The 21,644-nt window shown below is 47.9% G+C and overlaps 1 protein-coding gene across 1 annotated transcript; it reads right to left on the bottom strand.

The window, feature by feature from the left end:
• Window positions 1-7,961: 7,961 nt before the first annotated feature.
• Window positions 7,962-21,441, bottom strand: SLC30A2 (solute carrier family 30 member 2). The gene is made up of 8 exons (XM_081869343.1): window positions 21,111-21,441; window positions 17,501-17,715; window positions 16,526-16,672; window positions 15,314-15,467; window positions 13,838-14,003; window positions 13,384-13,489; window positions 9,849-9,983; window positions 7,962-8,414 (listed from the first exon to the last, which is right to left on the bottom strand). The coding sequence occupies exons 1-8, from the start codon at window positions 21,161-21,163 to the stop codon at window positions 8,269-8,271; spliced, it is 1,122 nt and encodes a 373-aa protein (XP_081725469.1). The 5' UTR covers window positions 21,164-21,441; the 3' UTR covers window positions 7,962-8,268.
• Window positions 21,442-21,644: the final 203 nt, after the last annotated feature.

Below are 21,644 nucleotides of genomic sequence, written 5' to 3' on the forward strand. Positions count from 1 at the left end.
TGACTCTGTGAAAGACAGCTTCCTATGTTCCTGTCCACTATTTGGACGCTCTACCCGGGGCATTAACGTGTCTCATGCCACCCCAGCCCTCCCTATTCCACCTAAATCTGATTTGTATGGCAGTGGAATTTTCAAGCTGGGAGGCAGCAATTGGCTAAAGAGAATCTACTCAGTTGCATAATTTACAAGCAATTGATTTGGTCCAGGTCCCTGTTGCAAAAGAGATAAAATGAGACTTGGGGAAGGAGGGGCGGAGGTAAGAAGCTGCTGTTTTGTCTGCCAAAAGACTACTGGGTTTTTTGGAGGGTGGGATTTGTGGTTAATATTCTCCTGGCAAAAGGCTGTGAAAAATGAGACGCTTAGAAAGACGGGGATGGAGGCTAGGGAGGAGAAAGGAGCCATAAATAATTCCTTGGCACGAGTGTTTCCTGGTGGGGGTTTTGGACGCTGCTGCAAAGCGTTTCCCACATTCGTGTGTTTCATTCCTTTTAGAATTTTTAACTGGCAGAATCCACTCTTTCATGATGATTAGGTATTACAGTGGAGAAGATTAGACCTAGGGCCATGTATGCTTTTTTAAAGAAACTGAGACTGCCACTTGGTTATAGGGATTTGTAGCTGGTATTTGCACAAATGCGCATGCTAATAGGTTGCCGATTTAGAATTAAAACCACCTTTTTTTTCTATGAGAGTCAAAGAAGAAACACAGGTTTTTAACGAATAAGGGTTTCCAGAGCATTAAACAATGCAAAAGATAATAATGACAGTCTGCATAATTACTTTTAGCAGTCATGCTTCCTCTTTTATTCATTGCTTTGAGAATGAGGATGGGAACTTTGTTAAGGCTGAACAATATGGAGGTAGAGTGCACCTGTTGCTGTAGGATTTACTTATTTATTTAATCTGTATACTGCCCTTCATCTGAAGATCACATTGCAGTTCACAACACAAAAAGGACAGTTGGTTTGAATACCAAATTCTCCTTTAAAAAGGTAAAGAACCCCCTGACAGTTAAGTCCAGTCACGAATGACTCTGGGGTTGCAGCACTCATCTTGCTTTACTGGCTGAGGGAGCCAACATTTGTCCACAGAGTTTTTCTGGGTCATGTGGCCAGCATGACTAAGTTGCTTTTGGCACAATGGGACACCGAAACCAGAGCAGCGCACGGAAATGCCGTTTACCTTCCTGCCAGAGTGGTACCTATTTATCTACTTGCACCTTGACGTGCTTTCGAACTACTAGGTTGGCAGGGACCGAGCAATGGGAGCTCACCCCATCGCAGTGATTCAAACCGCTGACCTTCCAATCGGCAAGCCCCAGGCTCAGTGGTTTAGACCACAGCGCCACCCGTGTCCCTCAATGCTCCTTTAGCTTAGCCCAAACACTACAAATTTATGTACCACGTGAGCCCAAATTCTGCATCAAGAAACGCTAAAATCAGCTCTCTGATAGCACCTAAGAAGGAAGGTAGGGGCATCATGGAAAAAGCAGGACACACATTTCAATATGCCAATTTATGTGACTATGTGTGCAGATTTAGAAAAACACACACACACAAAACGACTTAAACAAGAAATGCAACATATCTCATCATAGTGGAGAAGACTATGGCCATGTGATCTGTGTGCCACTCAAGTCTTCTTCCCCAGGGGCTCAGAGTTTTCCCTTTTCTGGTTCTTTGTCTTTAAACTGGACATGAATGGACAGCCCTTCAAAGACAGGACTTGATAGCGCTGTTACGGTACTTTACAGCAGTGGTGTCCAAACTTTTCAAAGAGGGCCAGATTTGATAAAGTGAAGGGCCATGGGGGTGACCAAAGGGCTAATCTAAGTTGTTGACCTTTTTTTAGGATTGAAGTTGTTAAGGTGTGTGTTTTTTTTAGGATTATATTCCAGGAAACTGCCCCAGGGGCTGGATTAAACCGACCAGTGGGCTGAATTGTGCCCCCGGAACAGACGTCAGATATGCCTGCTTTACAGAATGCAGTGGAGGGTGCTGACCTATTATCCATGTTGAAGTAAGATATTTAACTGCCCAGAAGTCCAGTCAGCTTCTCTATCTATCTATCTATCTATCTATCTATCCATCCATCCACCCACCCTCAAGGAGCTCAGGATGGCGTACATGGTCCTCCCCTGCTCCCCATTTAATCCCCACAACAACGTAGGAAAGGCTGAGATGCAGTGGCTGGCCCAAGGTCACATCCAGTGAGCTTCATGGCTGAGTGGGGGTGGGGTGGGGGTTCGAACCTGGGTTCCTCAGGCCCTAGGCAGAAAAATGGCTTGGACTGCCCAGCCACCCCAGGCTGAGCTCTGTGCAAAGAATCTTCTACAGTGCCACATGCAGAATCTTCTAAAATCTACCACCTAATGCTGATAGTGTTGGTGCTGACCTTTAAAGCCCTAAACGGCCTCGGTCCAGTATACCTGAAGGAGCGTCTCCACCCCCATCATTCTGCCCGGACGCTGAGGTCCAGCGCCGAGGGCCTTCTGGCGGTTCCCTCATTGCGAGAAGCAAAGCTACAGGGAACCAGGCAGAGGGCCTTCTCGGTAGTGGTGCCCGCCCTGTGGAATGCCCTTCCAGCAGAAGTCAAAGCGATAAACAACTACCTGACATTCAGAAGACATCTTAAGGCAGCCCTGTTCAGGGAAGTTTTTAACGTGTGATATTTTACTGTATTTTTGGTTTCTATGGAAGCCGCCCAGAGTGGCTGGGGAGGTCCAGCCAGATGGGCGGGGTATAAATAATAAATTATTATTATTATGCCGCTGTGAATAATGCAACAGTTACATAACAAATTACTAAGTGAAATAAAATTAATGGGAGGCCTTCTGGTAATTGAAACTCCATGATCTTCGTCGGACATATTACTCTAAGAATACAAGACTTCTCAAGCATATTCAATGGTGTGATGATTGTGGAATTTGATCGCTGCCTGGGATAGGCTGGTATGTTTAGTGTCTCTTGCCCAGCTGGTGCATTCCAGATGTTTTGGACCACAGCTCACGTGATCCCAGCCAGAACAGCTATATGTAGAATTTTCTAGAATCAATCACCCTTATGGGAATATTTATGTCACTGTGAATGAAGTCACAGTTACATAACAGGGAATTTAACAGGGGACTTTTTTTGCATGCCAAGCTACAGCATGTTCTTAAGCAAGAGTGCTGTGCTTTGATGCTGGGATGGGAAATTTGTGGCCCTCCAGATGTTGTTGGACTGTGGCTCTCATCAGCCCCAACCGTGAGCCATGCTGGCTTGGGCTGGTGGGAGCCCGAGGATAGTTGGAAGAATGCAAGTTCCCCGTCCCATGTTCACAGGTAAGAGATCCTGAACATGCACTCTTCTTAAGAAGTGGGATGGTTGAGGCACTATCTAAAAAAACGTGGTAAGCCATTTTGCTGCATGAAGCGAAGGACAAGGAGGCATACCCACACATCCTATGTGCAAAAGCTGACCAGATTGGCAGCTGAATCTTATTTAAACATGGGCAAAGTTTCCCTGGTTTAGGAGAATAGGCCAGGCTCAGCAGGGCAGGGCAGGCTGTGTGGCACAACCAATTGCATTCTCCATTGCCTCTCCTCTGCTGCCTGCCAGCCACAGCATCCGCCCCCTGAGGCAGCTGGCTCATTTTGCCTAATGTTGGGGCCGGTGCTGTTGATGATAAAACCTGTTCCCTACTTCAGGCTTTTTCAAAATAGAAAGCTGGTTAATGAATACTCTCAAGGACGGACAGATGGATGGGAGAAGAGGTTCAGTATCCAGAGATAAGCATGTATCCGTTTTATATGCTCTCTAGGTCAGCCCCATCTGTTGAGGAAATGATGCAAACAAAGAGAAACGGATAAACTGGCACCACTTCTGTGAAACCCAAACTTTGGAGAGCTGGGATCTAGTGATTAAGTATTTGACACTTGTTAGATTTTGGCAATAAAGAGAACAAAACGTTGCACTGTAAATCATAATAAAGCTTATTCTTTCATAAACATTAATTATAAACGGTAAGTGGCTGGGAGAGAATGTTTTTGTAATCAAAGTGTTGCGGCCAAAGAAGTGCGACTCAAGAGTAGACCAACTGAAAGTAATGAACCATAACCTCAATGGGACTACTCTTGAGTAGGACTAACACTGGTGAAACCCACAGTAATATATAGTGAGACTATTAAGATGAGGTGGTGCTGGAGGAGACTCTTGAGAGTCCCATGGACTGCAAGAAGATCAAACCTACCCATTCTTAAGGAAATCAGCCCTGAGTGCTCATTGGAAGGACAGATCGTGAAGCTGAGGCTCCAATACTTTGGCCACCTCATGAGAAGAGAAGACTTCCTGGAAAAGACCCTGATGTTGGGAAAGATGGAGGGCACAAGGAGAAGGGGACGACAGAGGACGAGATGATTGGACAGTGTTCTCGAAGCTACAAACATCAATCTGACCAAACTGCGGGAGGCAGTGGAAGACAGGAGTGCCTGGCGTGCTCTGGTCCATGGGATCACGAAGAGTCGGACATGACTAAACGACTAAACAACATTAAGATGAGGAATAAAGTGTGTGTTGTTACCTGCCTTGTGCAGTATGATATTTTTTTTTTTTTTTTTTTTTGGTAATTTCACATGTAATCTTGTAAAATAAGAAGGGGAAAGTGGGTTTTGCACAAAGCAGGCAGGCAGTTCACTTAATATGTCATCAGCCCTGACATAAGATGATAAGGTTGGGTGGACTATAAATAGTAACCAATCCATCCATCAATCTGAGCCACGAAGTTCCAGGAGAAATATATTAGTTTAATGCAGTGGCGTTTAATCAGAGGGTTTATCCTCAGTTTTCTCCTAGAGTGCTTGGCTCTTGCTCAAGAACCTTGCCCAAAGAGGAAAGATTGGCAACTGGGTGGCAGTTACTTAGATTTTCCGAATCCAGAGTGGGTTTCTTGAGGAGTGGTCTTACCACTGCCTCCTTCAAGCAGGCAGGGACCACCCCCTCTTGCAAGGAGGCATTGATCGCCTCCCTGGCCCAGCCAGCTGCCCCTCTCTGCTAGTTTTTGTCAGCCAAGAGGGGCAAGGGTCCAGAATGCAAGTGGTCGCTCAGATCAACTCAAGCACCTTATCCACCTCCTCAAGCCTTACTAACTGGAACTGGCCAACACAAAAATAGCAACACAGTCGGCACTTGCAAAGCCCCATGGCAGCAAGAGCTGTTCTTAACAGGGGGCTTTGAGGGCAAAAAAAGAAAAAGCATTTCATGTGATGCTGCCTTAAGCAGCTGTGACTTGCTGACCTCTTTGGGGTCATCGCAGCACGGGGGAAGGCTCTGCACTCCTCCACCTTTTGCACAAAGCACACCAGGCATGCGGCCACGCTGGAGGGATCACGGCGCAAAATGTGCAAGTCTTATGACACGGATTCATCCAGCAGCGCCTGCCCTCGGGGGCTGGACTTGAGGGCAGAAGTCCAAGCCCCCCCTCCCCTAAGCCAAACAAGCAGGAAGGCTCTTAAAAGGCCAGCAAGGGCTAACTTACCACGTATTGAGGTCAGGGAAGTAATATACAGCTAGGGAGCTGCCTATGCCAAGCCAGAGCATTGGCCGATTTAGCTCAGTATTGTCAACACTGAATGGCAGAAGATCTCCAGAGCTTTCAGGCAGAGATCTCCCAACCATGCCTGGAGATGTCAGAAATCGAACCCAGGACTTAAGAGGTTTACTCCTTGCTACTTCCAGTGGCTTTTTTTTTTTTTTTTTTTTACCAGGTGAGAAACTGGCTGCTAATAGAAATTTAATTCAGCGGGTCCTTGCCCAACAGAAAGCCCAAACCTGTTACTTTAAAAGGCCTGGAGGCAATAGAGTATTTGTGAGCAACACCACAGCTTAAGGTATGCCTCTGCTGCCCTCTAGTGGTTGGTCAGTGACTTAAGTCAGGCTCAGTGAGCACTAGGCATTTACAGTGGCATTCTCGGGTTAAGAACTTAATTCGTTCTGGAGGTCCGTTCTTACTCTGAAGCACCACTTTAGCTAATGGGGTCTCCCACTGCCGCTGCGCGATTTCTGTTCTCATCCCGAAGCAAAGTTCTTAACCCGAGGTACTATTTCTGGGTTAGCGGAGTCTGTAACCTGAAGCGTCTGTAACCCGACATACCACTGTATGGTTTTTTTGCAAGGCCACATCTAGTCTGTGATGCTTGCAGCCTGCTCACTTCCTAAACCCAGACTGGCTGCCGTTTGTGGAGAGCCCCTGACCAAGTGTCCCCTGATGGCCACCCATCCCACAGGCTTACCTGGTGCTCAAAGCAGTACTAGAGCTGCTATCGGCTGTGGCTGACTGTAAGGCCATTTAAATTTCCCACAGTTCCTCAGAATGGTTTCTCTGGGCAGTGTCAGCGGGTTCTGCCAGGGCACTACAGTTCCAGAAACACCCCCCCCCCAAAAAAAACCCTCCCCCTCAGTGTGGTCAAGCCTTCTCACCACCACTGACTGGGCTCCTGTGATGTTAATGGCAGCTGGATTCTCATAAATTAAGGTGAGGCTTTTCCCGCCACACTGGAAATTAAGCAGGTGAGGCCTTAACTCCAAGCCATTCAGAGCATGACTTGCTTTAAGTTCTGAATAGGTCTGCTGTCAAACGCATAAGAGCAGAGCCCGCCCCCCCCCCCATTTTAACAGATCACTCTTAATACAATTTATAACAGCTTCCTCACCCTATTCCCATGACCTCAGAGCAGCGTAACGGTACATAGCAATGAAAGCATTGCTTTGTAGCCAGGCTGCACCTTCCACCGCCATGCAGAGGCAACCCTCAAAATCTGCTCCCAGAGGGATAGAGGAGGACGGTGAAGTCCTGTTGTGTGCGTAACTTTGGCTTCAACCAGTTATTAAAAGCTTGTGGTGAAGCCAGTTCTGTAAATTCTCAGAGTGATGCTACGTTGGACACCTCAGGGCATTGTGGGAGATTTAAATGGTGAGGCAATTCTATGGCTAGGGCTCTCCTCAATCCTGGAGTTGGCCCTGAACTCTAGATAAGGGATGGAGGGAACTGTCAGCATCTTCTTGGTTTCTCATTCTTCCAATCTTCAGTTCTCTACCTCTCCTCATCAGTTTGCATTCTTTCTTTTTAAGAAAAAGCTCCTCATGAAAATTTATCACCACTTTTAGGGAGCCTCTCTCCAAAACAACCTTCTGGGATGCTATTTTGACAAACATACACATCTCTGCAAAGCAATTTCTCCCGAAATAATGTATATTTGCATGTTATATGCTAGGGCTACCATACGTCCAGGTTTCCCCAAACATGTCTGAGAATTGGTCGTTGTAAATAGTTTCCAGGCGGGATTTCTGGAAAATGGCAAAATGCCTGAGAAAACCCAGACGTATGGCAACGGGGCTGTTTTTGTGTTGATAATAATAATAATAAGCTCAAAAACACTTATTTTTTTTTGCATATAATGGCAACCCCATTATATGCACAAAAATATAGTGGTACCTCGGGTTATGAACTTATGGTAATTCATTCCAGAGGTCCATTCTTAACCTGAAACTGTTCTTAACCTGAGGCGCGCTTTCCCTAAAGGGGCCTCCTGTTGCTGCCGCGCGATTTACATTCTCATCCGGGGACAAAGTTCTCAACCCGAGGTACTACTTCCGGGTTAGCAGAGTTTGTAACCCGAGGTACCACTGTAACTAACTAACTAGCTAGCTAACTAACACACTTTCCCCTAGCAGGTAAATTTTTGAGCACATTATTTGGCATTTTGCAGTACAGTTCTGCAGCCAAGAAGTGCAAATTACTAACAATAGGTGGTGTTTTGGTCCATGTATTGCTTCAAAAAGTGCAAATTACGTAAGTTTGCCTTTAAATGCAAACTGAATTGACTTCCTCTCCCATCTCTACTCTAGATACAAGGAGAAAGATCCCAACCCCACTGAGGAAGAGGAAACTCCTTGCATTGAGGAGCTATTACAGCCAAATCAATAAACAGAAAGATCCCAGTTTTATTTTCAGGTACTTATAAAACTATAGGAGAGAGAGAGGAACAGAAAGAGGGAGAAGCAGAGAGACAGACAGATCCGAGAGAGAGAGACAGAGAGAGAGAGAGAACGCAGTACTTTCAGTTGCTCCCAACAAACTAAGCATCAGCACTTAGGTGACACTGCATGAGTTACTTGGCCCTGAGTAACGGTCACACTGGAACGAATTCTGAGGTAGCAGTTTTGACAAGGCCGCATATCTATCTGCAGGCTGCTCTACAACTCTCCTCAGGTTCTCTTATTTTCTAAACAGTCAGTCAGAGGGACTCTGGCACTCCCGGCAGTCCTTCATGTCCTCGGAGTAGTTCTCGATCTGGATTGTCGTCGTGTGGAAGTTGAAGGCTCCCTGCAGGCGGGAACTCGCTTCCTTCAAGACAGCCTGGGCATCTGCGTCTTTGTCTGGAAAGGGAGGCAAGCAGTGAGTGGAGCAAAAGGAAGACAGGCACTTTGTGTTTATTTGACACAAAGTGAGGGGAAATGGTGTACTTGGAGTTGTAGTTCAAAACATCTGGGTGGCACCACGTTGAGGAAGGCGGCACAAATGGATTGATTTCCTCCATGCTAAGTGGTGTATCTGGGAGCCTTTCTCATAGTACATGTTTGTGGCCCTACTTGGGCCCCAAATATCTGCGATAGCTCCCCTACAGACCTCTTTAGTTTTGCCTGTTGGAAAGAAGGTTTACAGCTGGCTATTAGGGCACCTTCTTCCCCAGAAAGGATCAAAACGGACTGTTCATGAAGGTGATTGTGTAATCAACTCAATGGCAACAAAACATAACCAAGGACACGGCCCACAAACTGGTCAGGATCCAAGCAATTTCAGAGCCTCTCTCCCCCATCTGCACCACCACAAGCACCTTCTGGTATATATGAAACATCATCCATTAGTTGCTTCAGATGTCATGTGAAGATGATTTTGTTTTTTGCTTTTGCCTGTGCTTTCTGTGACATGCTGGAGTGGGCCCTATTATTTCCAAATGCTATCTTTAACCAGTTCCTGAGTTTCATTCACTGATTTTGTGATAGTCTTATTTGGTTCAGTGTTATTTTTGTATACGGCTTAAGAGATTTTTAAACGTTTTAGAAATGTTTAAAAATAAAAAAGTGTATTGTGTTTTTAGTATTTTTTGTTGGGAGCCACCCGGAGTGGCTGGGGCAACCCAGTCAGATGGGTGGCATATAAATTATTAATATTATTATTATTAATAATAATAATATTAAACAAATACAAAGTGTTCCATTTTTTTAAAAGCACAGGGTTGGGGGTTGGGGGCAGTTGAAGATCCTCATTCAGTACGCTGCCTAAGCCACCCACCCACTGGGTAGGAGGAGGTAGGATTAAGGGTTGAGGTTGGCAGACCATCCCAGTCAAAGCCTGGCTTTTCTGGGTGCCAGCACTGTCTATGCCCACATGCTTTTCTTCCCTAGTTGCAAAAGCCAACATCCACCTCAGCTACAGTGACTGCACCTTGTAACCCCTAAACCTGCAACTCATCGAGGCATGCATAGCCATGTGGGCAGAGAAGGAAGGAGAGGGACTGTCTCCCCTGCCAGATGTATCACAAGATGCCCATATTTCTTATTTTTATAAAAAAAATCCAAAACAAAGTAAGTTTCTAGCATTCGTAGAAGCTGAGATGCAAGGCAGGGTGTGCAGGCACGAGACCCCTCATTTGTTTCTGTGCTCCCACCTTTCAGTTATACTTGTTTATTTAGAACAGCCTTTGCCAACCTGGGTGCCTTTCAGGTTTTTTCGACCACAACTGGAAGCCCGATTTATTATATTTTCTCCCCCCTCTCCCCAACCCCCAGAAAAAAACCTGCTCAACTTACTGATGGCAATGTGGACAGATAGCACAGGCTGAGACACCGTCAGGGCCCAAATATGGAGGCTGTGCAGGGCTTTCACTCCGTTTATGGACAGCAAGATACTCTTCACATCATTGAACTCCACACCCTTTGGGGTGGCTGCAGAGAAGAAAAAGGTGGAGAAGGAGATGCTGGTAAGAAGAAGACAACAAGATGACACAACTGCTTCTTTGTCTTGCGCAAAGCTAAAACACATAGTTTGATTGGATTATACCAGGCATAGTCAAACTCGGCCCTCCATAAGTTTTGGGGCTACAACTCCCATCATCAAACTCGGCCCTCCATAAGTTTTGGGGCTACAACTCCCATCATCCCTAGCTAACAGGACCAGTGGTCAGGGATGATGGGAATTGTAGTCCCAAAACATCTGGAGGGCCGAGTTTGGGGAAGCCTGGATTATACCATGGAAGATGACTTCGTGTTTCCTTGGGGGTCCTTTTCCCAGCCCTGAGAGCTGGAGAGAGGACTGGAGGACTTCATTTTGCCCCCATGCCTGAGGCTCCCCACTCTTCCATTTCAGCAGCTGGAGAGGAAGGGACCCTCCAGAGCAGGCATAGGCAAACTCGACCCTCCAGATGTTTTGGGACTACAACTCCCATCATCCCTAGCTAACAGGACCAGCGGTCAGGGATGATGGGAGCTGTAGTCCCAAAACATCTTGTGATGGGATAGTGAGCTGCTTGTGCGTAAAAGCTTGATCCCTCTGGGGTTTGGCTGGTCATCCAAACCGATGCACTAACGGAGCCCCCAAAGCATGACTCCGTCAGTCGCTGGTAGAATCTGACAGTGGGCGTCTACGGAATTTACGCCAACATAAAAGCTCTTTGACAGACATGCGCTTTCGAGACTCTCTGCGTGACAGTTTCCGGCGAAGGGTGGGCGTTCCCAACGGGGGTCCCGTTACCTCTCCACTACTCTCACTGGAAGCATCCCAGAGCCTCCCCTCCGCTGTGACTCCTGCACTCCCCCTGCTGGTTCCCTCTTCTACTGCAGATTCTCTCCTATTCTCCTGTAGCCTGTCCACCACCTGTCTCTCCGATGGCAGTTCCCTGACATCCACCTCCCCCCCAGGGCCCCCTTCACCCCCTCCCGCCTCCTCTCCCACTGGCGGTGAGGGCGGAAAGCCCCTGAAGGAACTCTCCTCGTCGTCCGAGGATTCTAACACTTCCGGCCACGGCGTACCGTCTCTCTCCCCGTCTTCCTCTTCTTCGTCGGAGTCGGCTTCTTCACCCACCCCTGACTCTGGGAACCCTTCAAACTCTCCTTCCTCATCAGTGGTCCCAAAGTGTTCCCTTCTAAATCGAGCCACAGGTTGCGGTTTTCTTGGGAAACGCTGATGAAATGTTTCTATTAAAACCTCGTCATTGACTACCTCTGCTGGTACCCAAGTGTTTTCCGACTCTGCTTCCCCCTCCCATTCTACCAGATATTCCACCTGATTTCCCTTCCACCTGGAATCAATGATTCCTGCCACGTTCATGTCGCGCTCTCTCTCTTCTATCACGGGCGTTTGGGTGGCCTCTCTCTCACGCTCCCCCCACTCGCGTCCCTCTCGGTACGGCGACAGTAATGACCTGTGAAATACTGGGTGTAATTTCATGTGACTGGGCAGCCTGAGTTTGAATGCCACTGGGTTGACCTGCTGTATGACCTCAAAGGGTCCCAATCTTTTGGGCCTCAATTTCTTACTCCCGCCCTTGAACGGTAGCCCTTGGGTGGACAACCACACCCGGTTCCCCACCCTTATAGTTTCACCTTCCCTCCTATTTCTGTCTGCTTGCTTCTTATATTCTTCCTTGGCTTTCTCTAAGTTAAGTTGAAGCTGACGGTGGATCGCCTCCATCTCTTCAAAAAAATATTCCGCCGCCGGCACGCTCCACCTCTCCCCTCCCTCTCCTGGGAATGCCCGGGGGTGACACCCATAATTTGCCAGGAAGGGACTCATCCCTGTGGACACGTTCTCTGCGTTGTTGTAGGCAAATTCTGCTAGAGGTAACTTATCCACCCAATCATTTTCTCTGTCCTTTACATAACACCTCAAGTATTGTTGTAAAACCCCATTTGCCCTTTCCGCTTGCCCATTGGTTTCTGGGTGCCGGGCAGTTGAGAAATTGAGTTCTACGTGCAGTAAGCTCATAAGTTTCCTCCAGAACCTGGAAGTAAATTGTTTCCCTCTGTCGCTGACCACCCTCAAGGGGGCGCCATGCAACTTGAAAATATGTTCTACAAACAACTTGGCGGTTTCCTCCGCTGTGACTGCATGTGAACAAGCTATAAAATGACACATCTTGGTTAATTGATCTACCACCACCATGACAGCTGTTTTGCCTTTGGATTTTGGCAGGTCCGTCATAAAATCTATGGATACTGCCTCCCATGGCCTTTCGGGCGTGGGTAAGGGTTGTAATAGCCCCGCTGGCGCCACCCTCTCTCCTTTCGCTCGCTGGCACCTGTCGCAACCCCTGACATATTCCCGTACGTCCTCCCTCACCTTGGGCCACCAAAACTCCCTGGTAACCAACCACATGGTTTTGTGCTGTCCAAAATGTCCCGCTGTGGGGCTGTCATGCAACTGCTTGAGTACTCTGCCCCTCAGTTCCCCGTCGGGTATGTACAGTGCCCCTTTGTAATACAACGCCCCGTTCTTTTCTTCGAACCCCCCTGTGTTCTCCTCTGTCCTCCGGTTCCGGATGGTTCGCTCATGATGCCTTCTGCTTGCACAAGCTGCTTTCAAAGACTGTCAGATTGCTGTGATGGGATAGTGAGCTGCTTGTGCGTAAAAGCTTGATCCCTCTGGGGTTTGGCTGGTCATCCAAACCGATGCACTAACGGAGCCCCCAAAGCATGACTCCGTCAGTCGCTGGTAGAATCTGACAGTGGGCGTCTACGGAATTTACGCCAACATAAAAGCTCTTTGACAGACATGCGCTTTCGAGACTCTCTGCGTGACAGTTTCCGGCGAAGGGTGGGCGTTCCCAACGGGGGTCCCGTTACCTCTCCACTACTCTCACTGGAAGCATCCCAGAGCCTCCCCTCCGCTGTGACTCCTGCACTCCCCCTGCTGGTTCCCTCTTCTACTGCAGATTCTCTCCTATTCTCCTGTAGCCTGTCCACCACCTGTCTCTCCGATGGCAGTTCCCTGACACATCTGGAGGGCCAAGTTTGCCTATGCCTGCTCCAGAGACACAGAGGAGTGGTGCTTCCTCCCCCCATCCCATTTTCTAGACTCAAATGGTGCACCCTTCCAGCTGCTATGGGGACAAAGAGACACAGGGCGAAATAACTAACACATTACTACCCAACCCAAACCCTTAGAATGCAACAGAAGTCAAACAAAGGAAAAGTAAAGCAACTACCTGCATTTTAAGTGCTGCAATGTCTTGCTTTGACTTACAATGTCCCCCCACACCAAGCAGCCTCCCCCATACATAGAAAATTCATGGCATAGTCCAACCAGATGCCCCAATCTCTTTCGCCCACTTCAAAAGGGGAGACTTGCCTTCCATCAACACAAGGACAACATCTCGGAGGATGCTTAGGGTTGTTCCAAGGACCAGGATGGAAAACAGGAAGGTGCAGATGGGATCCACGTATTTGTACTCTGGCTGGAGGAAGAAGGCGAAGGAGAAAGAAAACTGTGAGCCTCTCTGCCTTATACAGCATCTGTTCAACGGTCTATCTAGATCAGTACCCACTACAATGACCAGCAGTAGCTCTCCAGGGTTTAAGGGAAGGATGATGCTGAGGACCGAACCCAAGATGCTCTGCCACTCGACTGCAGAGTCCCTGCTCTGCTCTGCTCTGCACCTAACTTATTACTGGCCCCAAACAAGCTTGTTCTTTACAGAGCCAACATGGTAACAGCAGCAGTTGTCTCCTAAGGGAGTCGGCAGAGCTGCTCCATCATGGAATAAATATTCTTTGCAATTATCAATTATTCCAGACCGCTTTACCTTGAAGTAGATGATGTAGGCTGCCACCAAGACTCCAATGCTTTGTAGGAAATCCCCAACCACGTGGATGAAAGCAGCCCGGACACTGGTGTTGGGGCCACTGCCGTGACTGTGCCCATTGCCGTGACTGTGCCCATGCCCTGACTGGTGGAGAACAATGCCCATTCTGGAGGGAGAAATTAAAAGGAAAAGTGGGCAAGGAGAGAAGACTTTGCCAAAAGGAGAGCATCAGGCTGCAGCAGAGGCAAAGATGGGAAGCAGGGCCATACCATTGGCTCTGCTTTCTGATCTTTCCTGAACTCTCTTCCAGCCTCAGCTGGCTGTCACTTGTTACTTTTAAGAATTGGTATCCGAGCTTTTTTGTTTTCCTCTTCCCTCCTCATTGCTTTTTCCTCCTCTGTCATTTCTTTCCGACTGCGGTGGGCAGAAACTATCTTTATTCTTCCATAAGCAGTTCTGGGACCCTTTCCCCAGCTGACGGGCAGAGAAATAATGTTACAGTTAAATAACTAAATCCCACACTGGCTTCTCAACTACTCTTGCATTCTGTACATAAGTTTTATTACTTGTTGTTTGCCACCCTGGGAACCTTCAGAAAGAAGGGCAGGACAGAAATCTGATAATTGCACTAAATCAGGGGTCAGCAACCTTTTTCAGCCGTGGGCCAGTCCACCATCCATGTGGTGGGCTGGGCTATATTTTGGGGAAAAAATTGAACAAATTCCTATGCCCCACAAATGACCCAGAGATGCATTTTAAATAAAAGCACACATTCTACTCATGTAAAAACATGCTGATTCCTGGACTGTCCACGGGCCGGATTGAGGTGATTGAGCCACATCTGGCCCCTGGGCCTTAGGTTGCCTACCCCTGCACTAAATGAAGATCATCAAAAGTAAAAACACTCAGAAGTGGGGGCAAGAGAGTTGGGCTCTTCCTTTGACCAGAGGCTTTTGTTCATTCAGCCCCTGTCATCCAGAAGCAAAAACCCAGGAAGCTGTTTCACACCAGCTCAGATGGTCTGCCCAGCCCAGTAATGTAGACCCTTAATTGGGAGTGTCTCACCAGGGCCTCTGGCTAAGGTCTTTTCTATCACCAGCTTCCTGATCCTTTTTGCACAGATCTCTACCTCCACACATGCCTGCAGGCTAATCACCTGACTTCATTATCACTTCAAGTGACAATATCGCTTTTTAAGTCAGTTTCCAGGAGGCTTCAACAGAAACTGCTTGCAAAGCGACTTCAAAGTGAAGGCAGCCACACCTTTACCTACCATCTGATGTCAGTGGGCAGGACCAAAAGGCTGGAGATTCCCCACAATGAACACAAGACGTGTTTTGGCCTACAAAGCATGGTACCACTGATCTATGCAGGCCGCAATCCATTGCCAGGGTCAACCCCCATCTGAGGAGAATCTCTAGTTTATGCAACTTCCTTAGGTGCCCATTCAAGTGCATTCTGAGCATGCTTACATACATGATGTTTACTGCCACGGCACAGCCAGAGGTGATGAGCATGGCATTCCCTTCTATCTCGTACTCGCCCGAGATCAGCCGTTGCACTGCTAAATAAACCAGGACACCAGTCACCACCCAGATAGACAGCACGGACAGCAGGGCTCCCAAGATCTCTGCAGAGAAAGCCAGGAAGGTTTGGTTAGGTTAGGTGTCAATGGCAGGTGAAGAGCAACAACTCCCCAAGCAGGTAATTTCTGAGAGTTTGGTCCTAGCTGCATACACTTGGGAGTATGTCCACCAAATAAAGCTGCCCAATTAGACTGCTCCAATACATTCTCTTGCAACAGACAGACCAATTCACAAGGCAACAAGAGGCCCAATTCAGTGCTGCTCTATTTGTGCAGGCAGCCTCAACAGTAAAAATTATGTCCTGAGAACTGTTTGAAACAATAAAGACATTAAGTCCCTTATTGGAGGGGGGACAGGAGAAATTGGGACCTGCGTGTAAATTGTCCCGTGTGCAGGAGTTCCATGTGAATCGGGCCCACAAATCTTACCGTCCCCAATTCAGCCCTCCCTGCCTCACTGATGCACACACAGTTATTTTCTGGGCTTAAAATGAGATCCATTGTTCCCTCTGCTTTCAGAAAACCAAATACTTTTAATTCTACCTTCTGAAAAATGTCAGGTAATGCTAAGTAATAATAATAATAATAATAATAATAATAATAATAATAATAATATAGCTGCATCTTCAGCAGCACAATTGGACGCCTTCATCTGCCCTAACTGCAACAAAACATGTCTCTCCCATATCAGTCTCTACAGCCACAGCAGGCAATGCAACTCTCCAACGGTTTGACTTCACCCCAAAGGCACACTCCTCCATTGTCTCCAGAGACAAACGGAGGCCAACAACAACTGCAAGTACTTGGCAATCATTTTTAATTATTTCTATGAAATTTTATACACATTTTACTTACAAAGCAAAACTAAGTTACATTAATTTAACCAACATATCTTTTCAGCCCCCTCATTGGTTTGGTTTGGTTTTTTAAATTCAGCATGCCCCACCAACACAGCTCTATAGTCTCTGCTCAGAAGTTTGCATTTGATCTGCTACAGTGTGAATGTCACATAGCCAGCAGGCACAACCTTCGGTGGGCTTCCTTGGAAGTCTGCTTAACTGTATTAACTGGGACTTCCTCCTTAGTAGCCAGGATGTTGTTACCTGCTCGATGCCAACCAAAATTCATGGTCTTGGTAGGGGGCCGAGAGGACATCCAGAGAGAGAAAAGGCTGATCATCATGCTGGCGAAGTCCGTCAAGAGGTGGGCGGCGTCAGTCATGATGGCAAGGCTGTGAGCAAGGTACCCCCCTGGGAAGAGAGAGCCCCACAGGCAGAGGGCAGTATTAGAAACTGAGATATGAAAGCCAGGAGCTAAATGGCACCTTAATCCTAGGTTAAGGGCACAACAACGGAATTTCTAGGCGTGCTTTTTTATAACAGGAATACAAAGCTGAAAATGAATGAACTGCAGCTAAAATATTATGTTCCTTTTTCATGTGGTCTGCCCACCCCCCTAATACTTTTGAGAGGGTCTCTTCTCCAGTCTTCAGAGAGTAGCTAGAAGTGGGGGGGGGGCCAGAAAAGGGTCCTCCTTTCCTTCCACTCTGCAGTTTTAATCTGAAATATTAGGCGCAGTACCGCACCCAGAACTCAGAAGCTGCTCGCACTAATGAAATTCCCTGTTGCAAAATGTGCCTAGAACAATGCGAATTTCCAACACTGATTACAAATGATTCATGCATTACAGAAGTTGGGGAAACTCAGGCCTGTGGGCCAAATGCAGACCTCTTTATGCATCCCTTGGAACTCCCCTCCGCCCAAGGCCACAGCCCTCACTGCCTGTGCTTCACACCCCTTCCGTGTGGCTGGCCGGAATGTGTTGCAAACTGCCCAGGGAACTTATGGTGAAGGGCAGGTAAATAATACGAATAACAGCATGAGACTCTTAATCTTAGGGCTGTGGGTTTGAGTTCCACAAAAGATTCCTGCACTGCAGGGGGTTGGACTAGATGACCCTCAAGGTCCCTTCCAACTCTACAATTCTATGATTCTATAGGATGATGATAATTTTGTACACAGTCATGATGCACAACCCAAACAGCAAACAGTGATGTCAAAAAGCGTCAAGAGCCTTACCCACAACTTCTCCCACCATGAAGACCAAGCAGATGGCCGAGGCGACGTAGAGCTTCTTCCGAGCTCTCTCTTTTTCAGCATCGTAGCTGCTGTTAGATGCCCAGCTGGAATGGCAGTGCTGGTTCCCGTTCAGGCCCAGCTCGAAGGAGGAAAGGTCTGGAACGTAGCCGACAATTGGGTTTGGGAAGTTCTTACCCACAACTCCTAAATAAGACCTATGTCATAAACATAAGATTTTTAAAGAGAGAGAGAGAGGTTGTATCAGGCAGAGATGCTGCTGTCCCACAAACTCTAAATTTGCAGAAGCACAACAATAAACTGAATACCCCCGTCACCACAAAAAAATGGCCAGTAAGGACCAAGTATGTTAGTTAGCCACACCATGTTGAGTGTCAGCTGGAAAAGCAAAGCAGAAAACAGCAGAGGCCTTACTTCAGCTCCTTGTGAATTTAATTCAAAGTCACTGTACTGGAGCTATTAGTGTGCAGGACTAGGACATAGGAAGCCCAAGATTTAGGTCCTCACATGGCTGGGAAGCTCACTGGGTGGCACTGGGTCTCTCAGTTTAACCTACCTCACACGGTTGTTGTGAGGATAAAATGGGGGTGTGGGAAGACTAGGTAGATAACCTTGAGCCAATAATAATAATAATAATAATAATAATAATAATAATAATAATAATAATTTATTACTTTTATTGTGTTGCCCCAACCACTCTGGGCAACATGGTGGGATAGAAATGTATCCCTTGGTTGGAAAGAAAGAAATAGTAGCTTGATCACATATATTATTATTATTTAAAATAATATTTCGTTTGATGGTATAGCATTCAGGTTCTCCTGTGCGGCAGTGCCAAGTAGAAATCCTCACAGTGTTATCAAAACAAGCAGGAAATAGGCATGTGCCTTTGCGTGAGCGTTTGCTTGTGTGTGTGAGAGAGTGAGTTTGATTTACACACCCTCCAGCCATTAGGCAGCACTACCCAATCTGGCTTCTGTTGCCTCTGCACATATGCACCACTCAAGTCAAGGGTGGTGACCCTCAGGCCCAGGGGGCAAATGCAGCCCCTCCCCCTCCCCAGTTGGCCAAGCCCCATTCATTCCCCGGGGCCTTTGTCCTGCAGCACCAGCCCTGCTCTGCCCCTCCCTGGTGTTCTTTTCCTGGGTGGAATGTGCCCTTGCAATGTGACAATGCCTCTTACAGTCACTGGCAGGGAACCTCTGGGGGCTGCATGCCAAAGGCAGGCAAGAGGGACACAGGCAGAACAATGGGTGGATGTGATTCTTACCTTTCATAGAGCAGGCTGCATTCCGAACATGTTACTGTCGGAGGTTCTTAACACACACACACACACACACACACACAAACACACACTCCTACACCTCTGCCTTCTATCTGCCCAGGCAAACAATTTCGGTTTCTACACTCAAGTGCCAAAGGAGGGTAGGGGAGACCAGAGTTCAATTCCCCACTCAGCCATGAAGCTGGGTGATCTTTACTGCAATAATGCACTTAACATGCAAGGGTTTTGTTCTGTATATCAAACCAAGTTCAAGCTTTTTAATGTATATAGCAACTTGTAAGTTTTTAAGAATATAGACAGCATCCTTTGCAAAGCTTGAGCAATCTTGGGACCCTGAGGGTGGGGTGGGGAGGACCTTATTTTCTCTCCATGCAACCTTCTCTGCCAAAAAAACCAAACCCTTTTTCTCTCCAAAGTTGCAATTTACATTTCAAGGGAAGCCTCTGATGGTGCCCTTGAAATGCAAACTGCCGCTTCCAAGAGGCAAGTTTTCTTGGAACAGGGCTGGCAGAGGAAAAAGTTTTAAGCTTTTGCCACATTTGCCTGGAAGTTGCTTCCTTGCAGATGCTCTTTCTATAACAAGAACAAACGCAGAGTTTAGCCCACGCTGGGTGACCTTGGCATATAATTCTCTCTCCCTAACCTACTCACAGGGTTGTGGTAAGGATAATATGGGGGGGGGGGGTAAGCACACTGCTCAGTGCTTCTTCCAGGAGGGTGGTGTGTAAGTGTAGCAAATACATGTCGCAGCCCAGGCTCTCTCTAAAACAGCCCTGCGTTTTTCCTGAAATGCTGCCATCCCCTGCTGCAAAGCATTTTATGCTAGATTAGAGAAGATTCCATTTTTACATTAACTAAACTGGAACAATCCCTACCCTCTGATCCCACGCTCTGTTCGCAATCTCAACTGCAAGAACAGAACCCACACTCCGCTCATAGGTTTCCCCTGGTATAGTGGGGTTGTACAGAAACAACCCTTTTGCCTTGCTTTCAGATACCCTTATTGCAGTTGAAAAAGGATGTCAAAGTTACTTAATAGTGACTAATTACTCTTTGAACACGCACCCTGGGAGGGCTTGAGCCGGAGGCTGCCATCCTTTTTTCACGCAAAGCTGCCTGCCTTGCCTTTAACAAATACACAACAGATATCGACATTCAACAGATAAAGCTTCTCTGAAATTTCATGCCAGGAAAAGTTTAACTTCTTGATTTGATTCTAGACCACAGACAGGGAACCCTTGGCTTTCCAGATGTTGCAAGCTTACAGTCCCCTCCCAGCTTATATCAGATAGCTGACCCCCCCCCCACTTCCCTGTTGAACTTCCGGAGCCCATGTCAGCAGTCATTTTAAGCTACTTTTTATTTTAGAGTTAGCTTTTAACTGATTTTATCTCCATGGTGTTTACTGAGTTTGCTGTTTCTACTCTTTAGAGAGGACTACTGTTAAGCAGGATGTAAATTGCCAAAACCAATCAGTAAAAGTCATTCCTGGCCCATGTTCCTGCTGGTGGGGGCTGGCAGAATTGGGGGTCCAACAACATCTGGAGGGCCACAGCTTCTCCACCCATGTTTTAGGAATTGGCAGGATTTTTCTCTTTTGTAAGTTCATTACACTTCTTTGGGCTCCAGTACTGTAAGAGAGGGTGGCTGGGAGGGTCTGCATGCACAATTTTGGATCTGAATGCTTTCATGGAGCCCCCAAACTCTAACCAATAGGCTGGGTAAGATGGGGAGGTGGGCAGGCGGTGATGAGCCCCTCTCCCAAAGCCAGCGACCTCGATCAGGCTGCAAGGCTCTACCTGGCGCTCACTAGGGTGTAACTCCCACTGAACGCAACACGATTCACACCTGAGCAAACACAGGTCTGCACACCTACAGTCCAATCTTGCACCTATTTAGTGTCATCATCAGATCACCCTTAACTTGTTGGGACTTACCCCATCTACAAAGGTACCAACTTAAATAAAATATTGGGGGGAGGCAAGCTGCGTCCCGCATAATCACAAGGCGCACACTATTTGAATGGCAATACCTATCAACTTGGGGTGCGGGGGGAACATCAAATATTTTATTGGGGGGAGCCAGAAGGGACCTGGGCCCCTTGGAGTTTGCTCCTATTGCGGAGGAAACATGCTTAAAATCGGACTGCACTGTGGCAAAGAATTAATGCTGGGGAAGCAGCGAGGTAGTAAATGGATCTGGAGCTATATTGGCGCGAAGCGTCCGCATTGCCTTCGGGGCGGAGAACTGCAGGAGCAGAAAGCAAAGTGGGGGAAAGAAACGCGGAGGCCGCTGGCCGCGACTCACCTGCCTTCCACGCCGTTGAGGAGCTGGCTCTTCTCTCCCGAGCCCGGCTCCATCCTCGCCGGCAGGTGCAAACCGGCGGACGCTCCTTTCCCCGCGGAGGCCCCCGCTCAGCCTCGACCTCTCCGGCCTTGCGCCCCCTTCCTCGGCCGCCTCCCCACCCGCTAAGGCCGGCGTCGCTGGCAGCTGCCTCTTATCTCGGCTGGGCGAGCAGCAGCCCGTGTGAAAACGGCGCCGACTCGTGCGCAAAGCCCCGCAGGGGGAGAAGGAGGGCGCTGCGGCCGGGGCGGCCCGGCTGCAAAGTTTGCAAGCGCCGGCTGACCAGGCGGGCGCGGAGGGAGCAAGACGCCGACCCCTCCCTGCCCAAGGGCCGCTGAGGAGCCCCTCCTGCCCCCTCGCCCGCGCACACAAAAGGGTGGGGGGGGGAGTTCCGGGTTTGTTTTCTTTTTCAGGAGATGGGGCGCAGACCCAGAAACTCCAGGGTCAAAACTGGAACTTCGACTTGTTTGTGTCTTATCCAACATAAGGAGAGCCCTG

The sequence above is a fragment of the Podarcis erhardii genome, assembly GCF_964252035.2.
Source record: "Podarcis erhardii genome assembly, chromosome: 7".
NCBI lineage: Eukaryota > Metazoa > Chordata > Lepidosauria > Squamata > Lacertidae > Podarcis > Podarcis erhardii.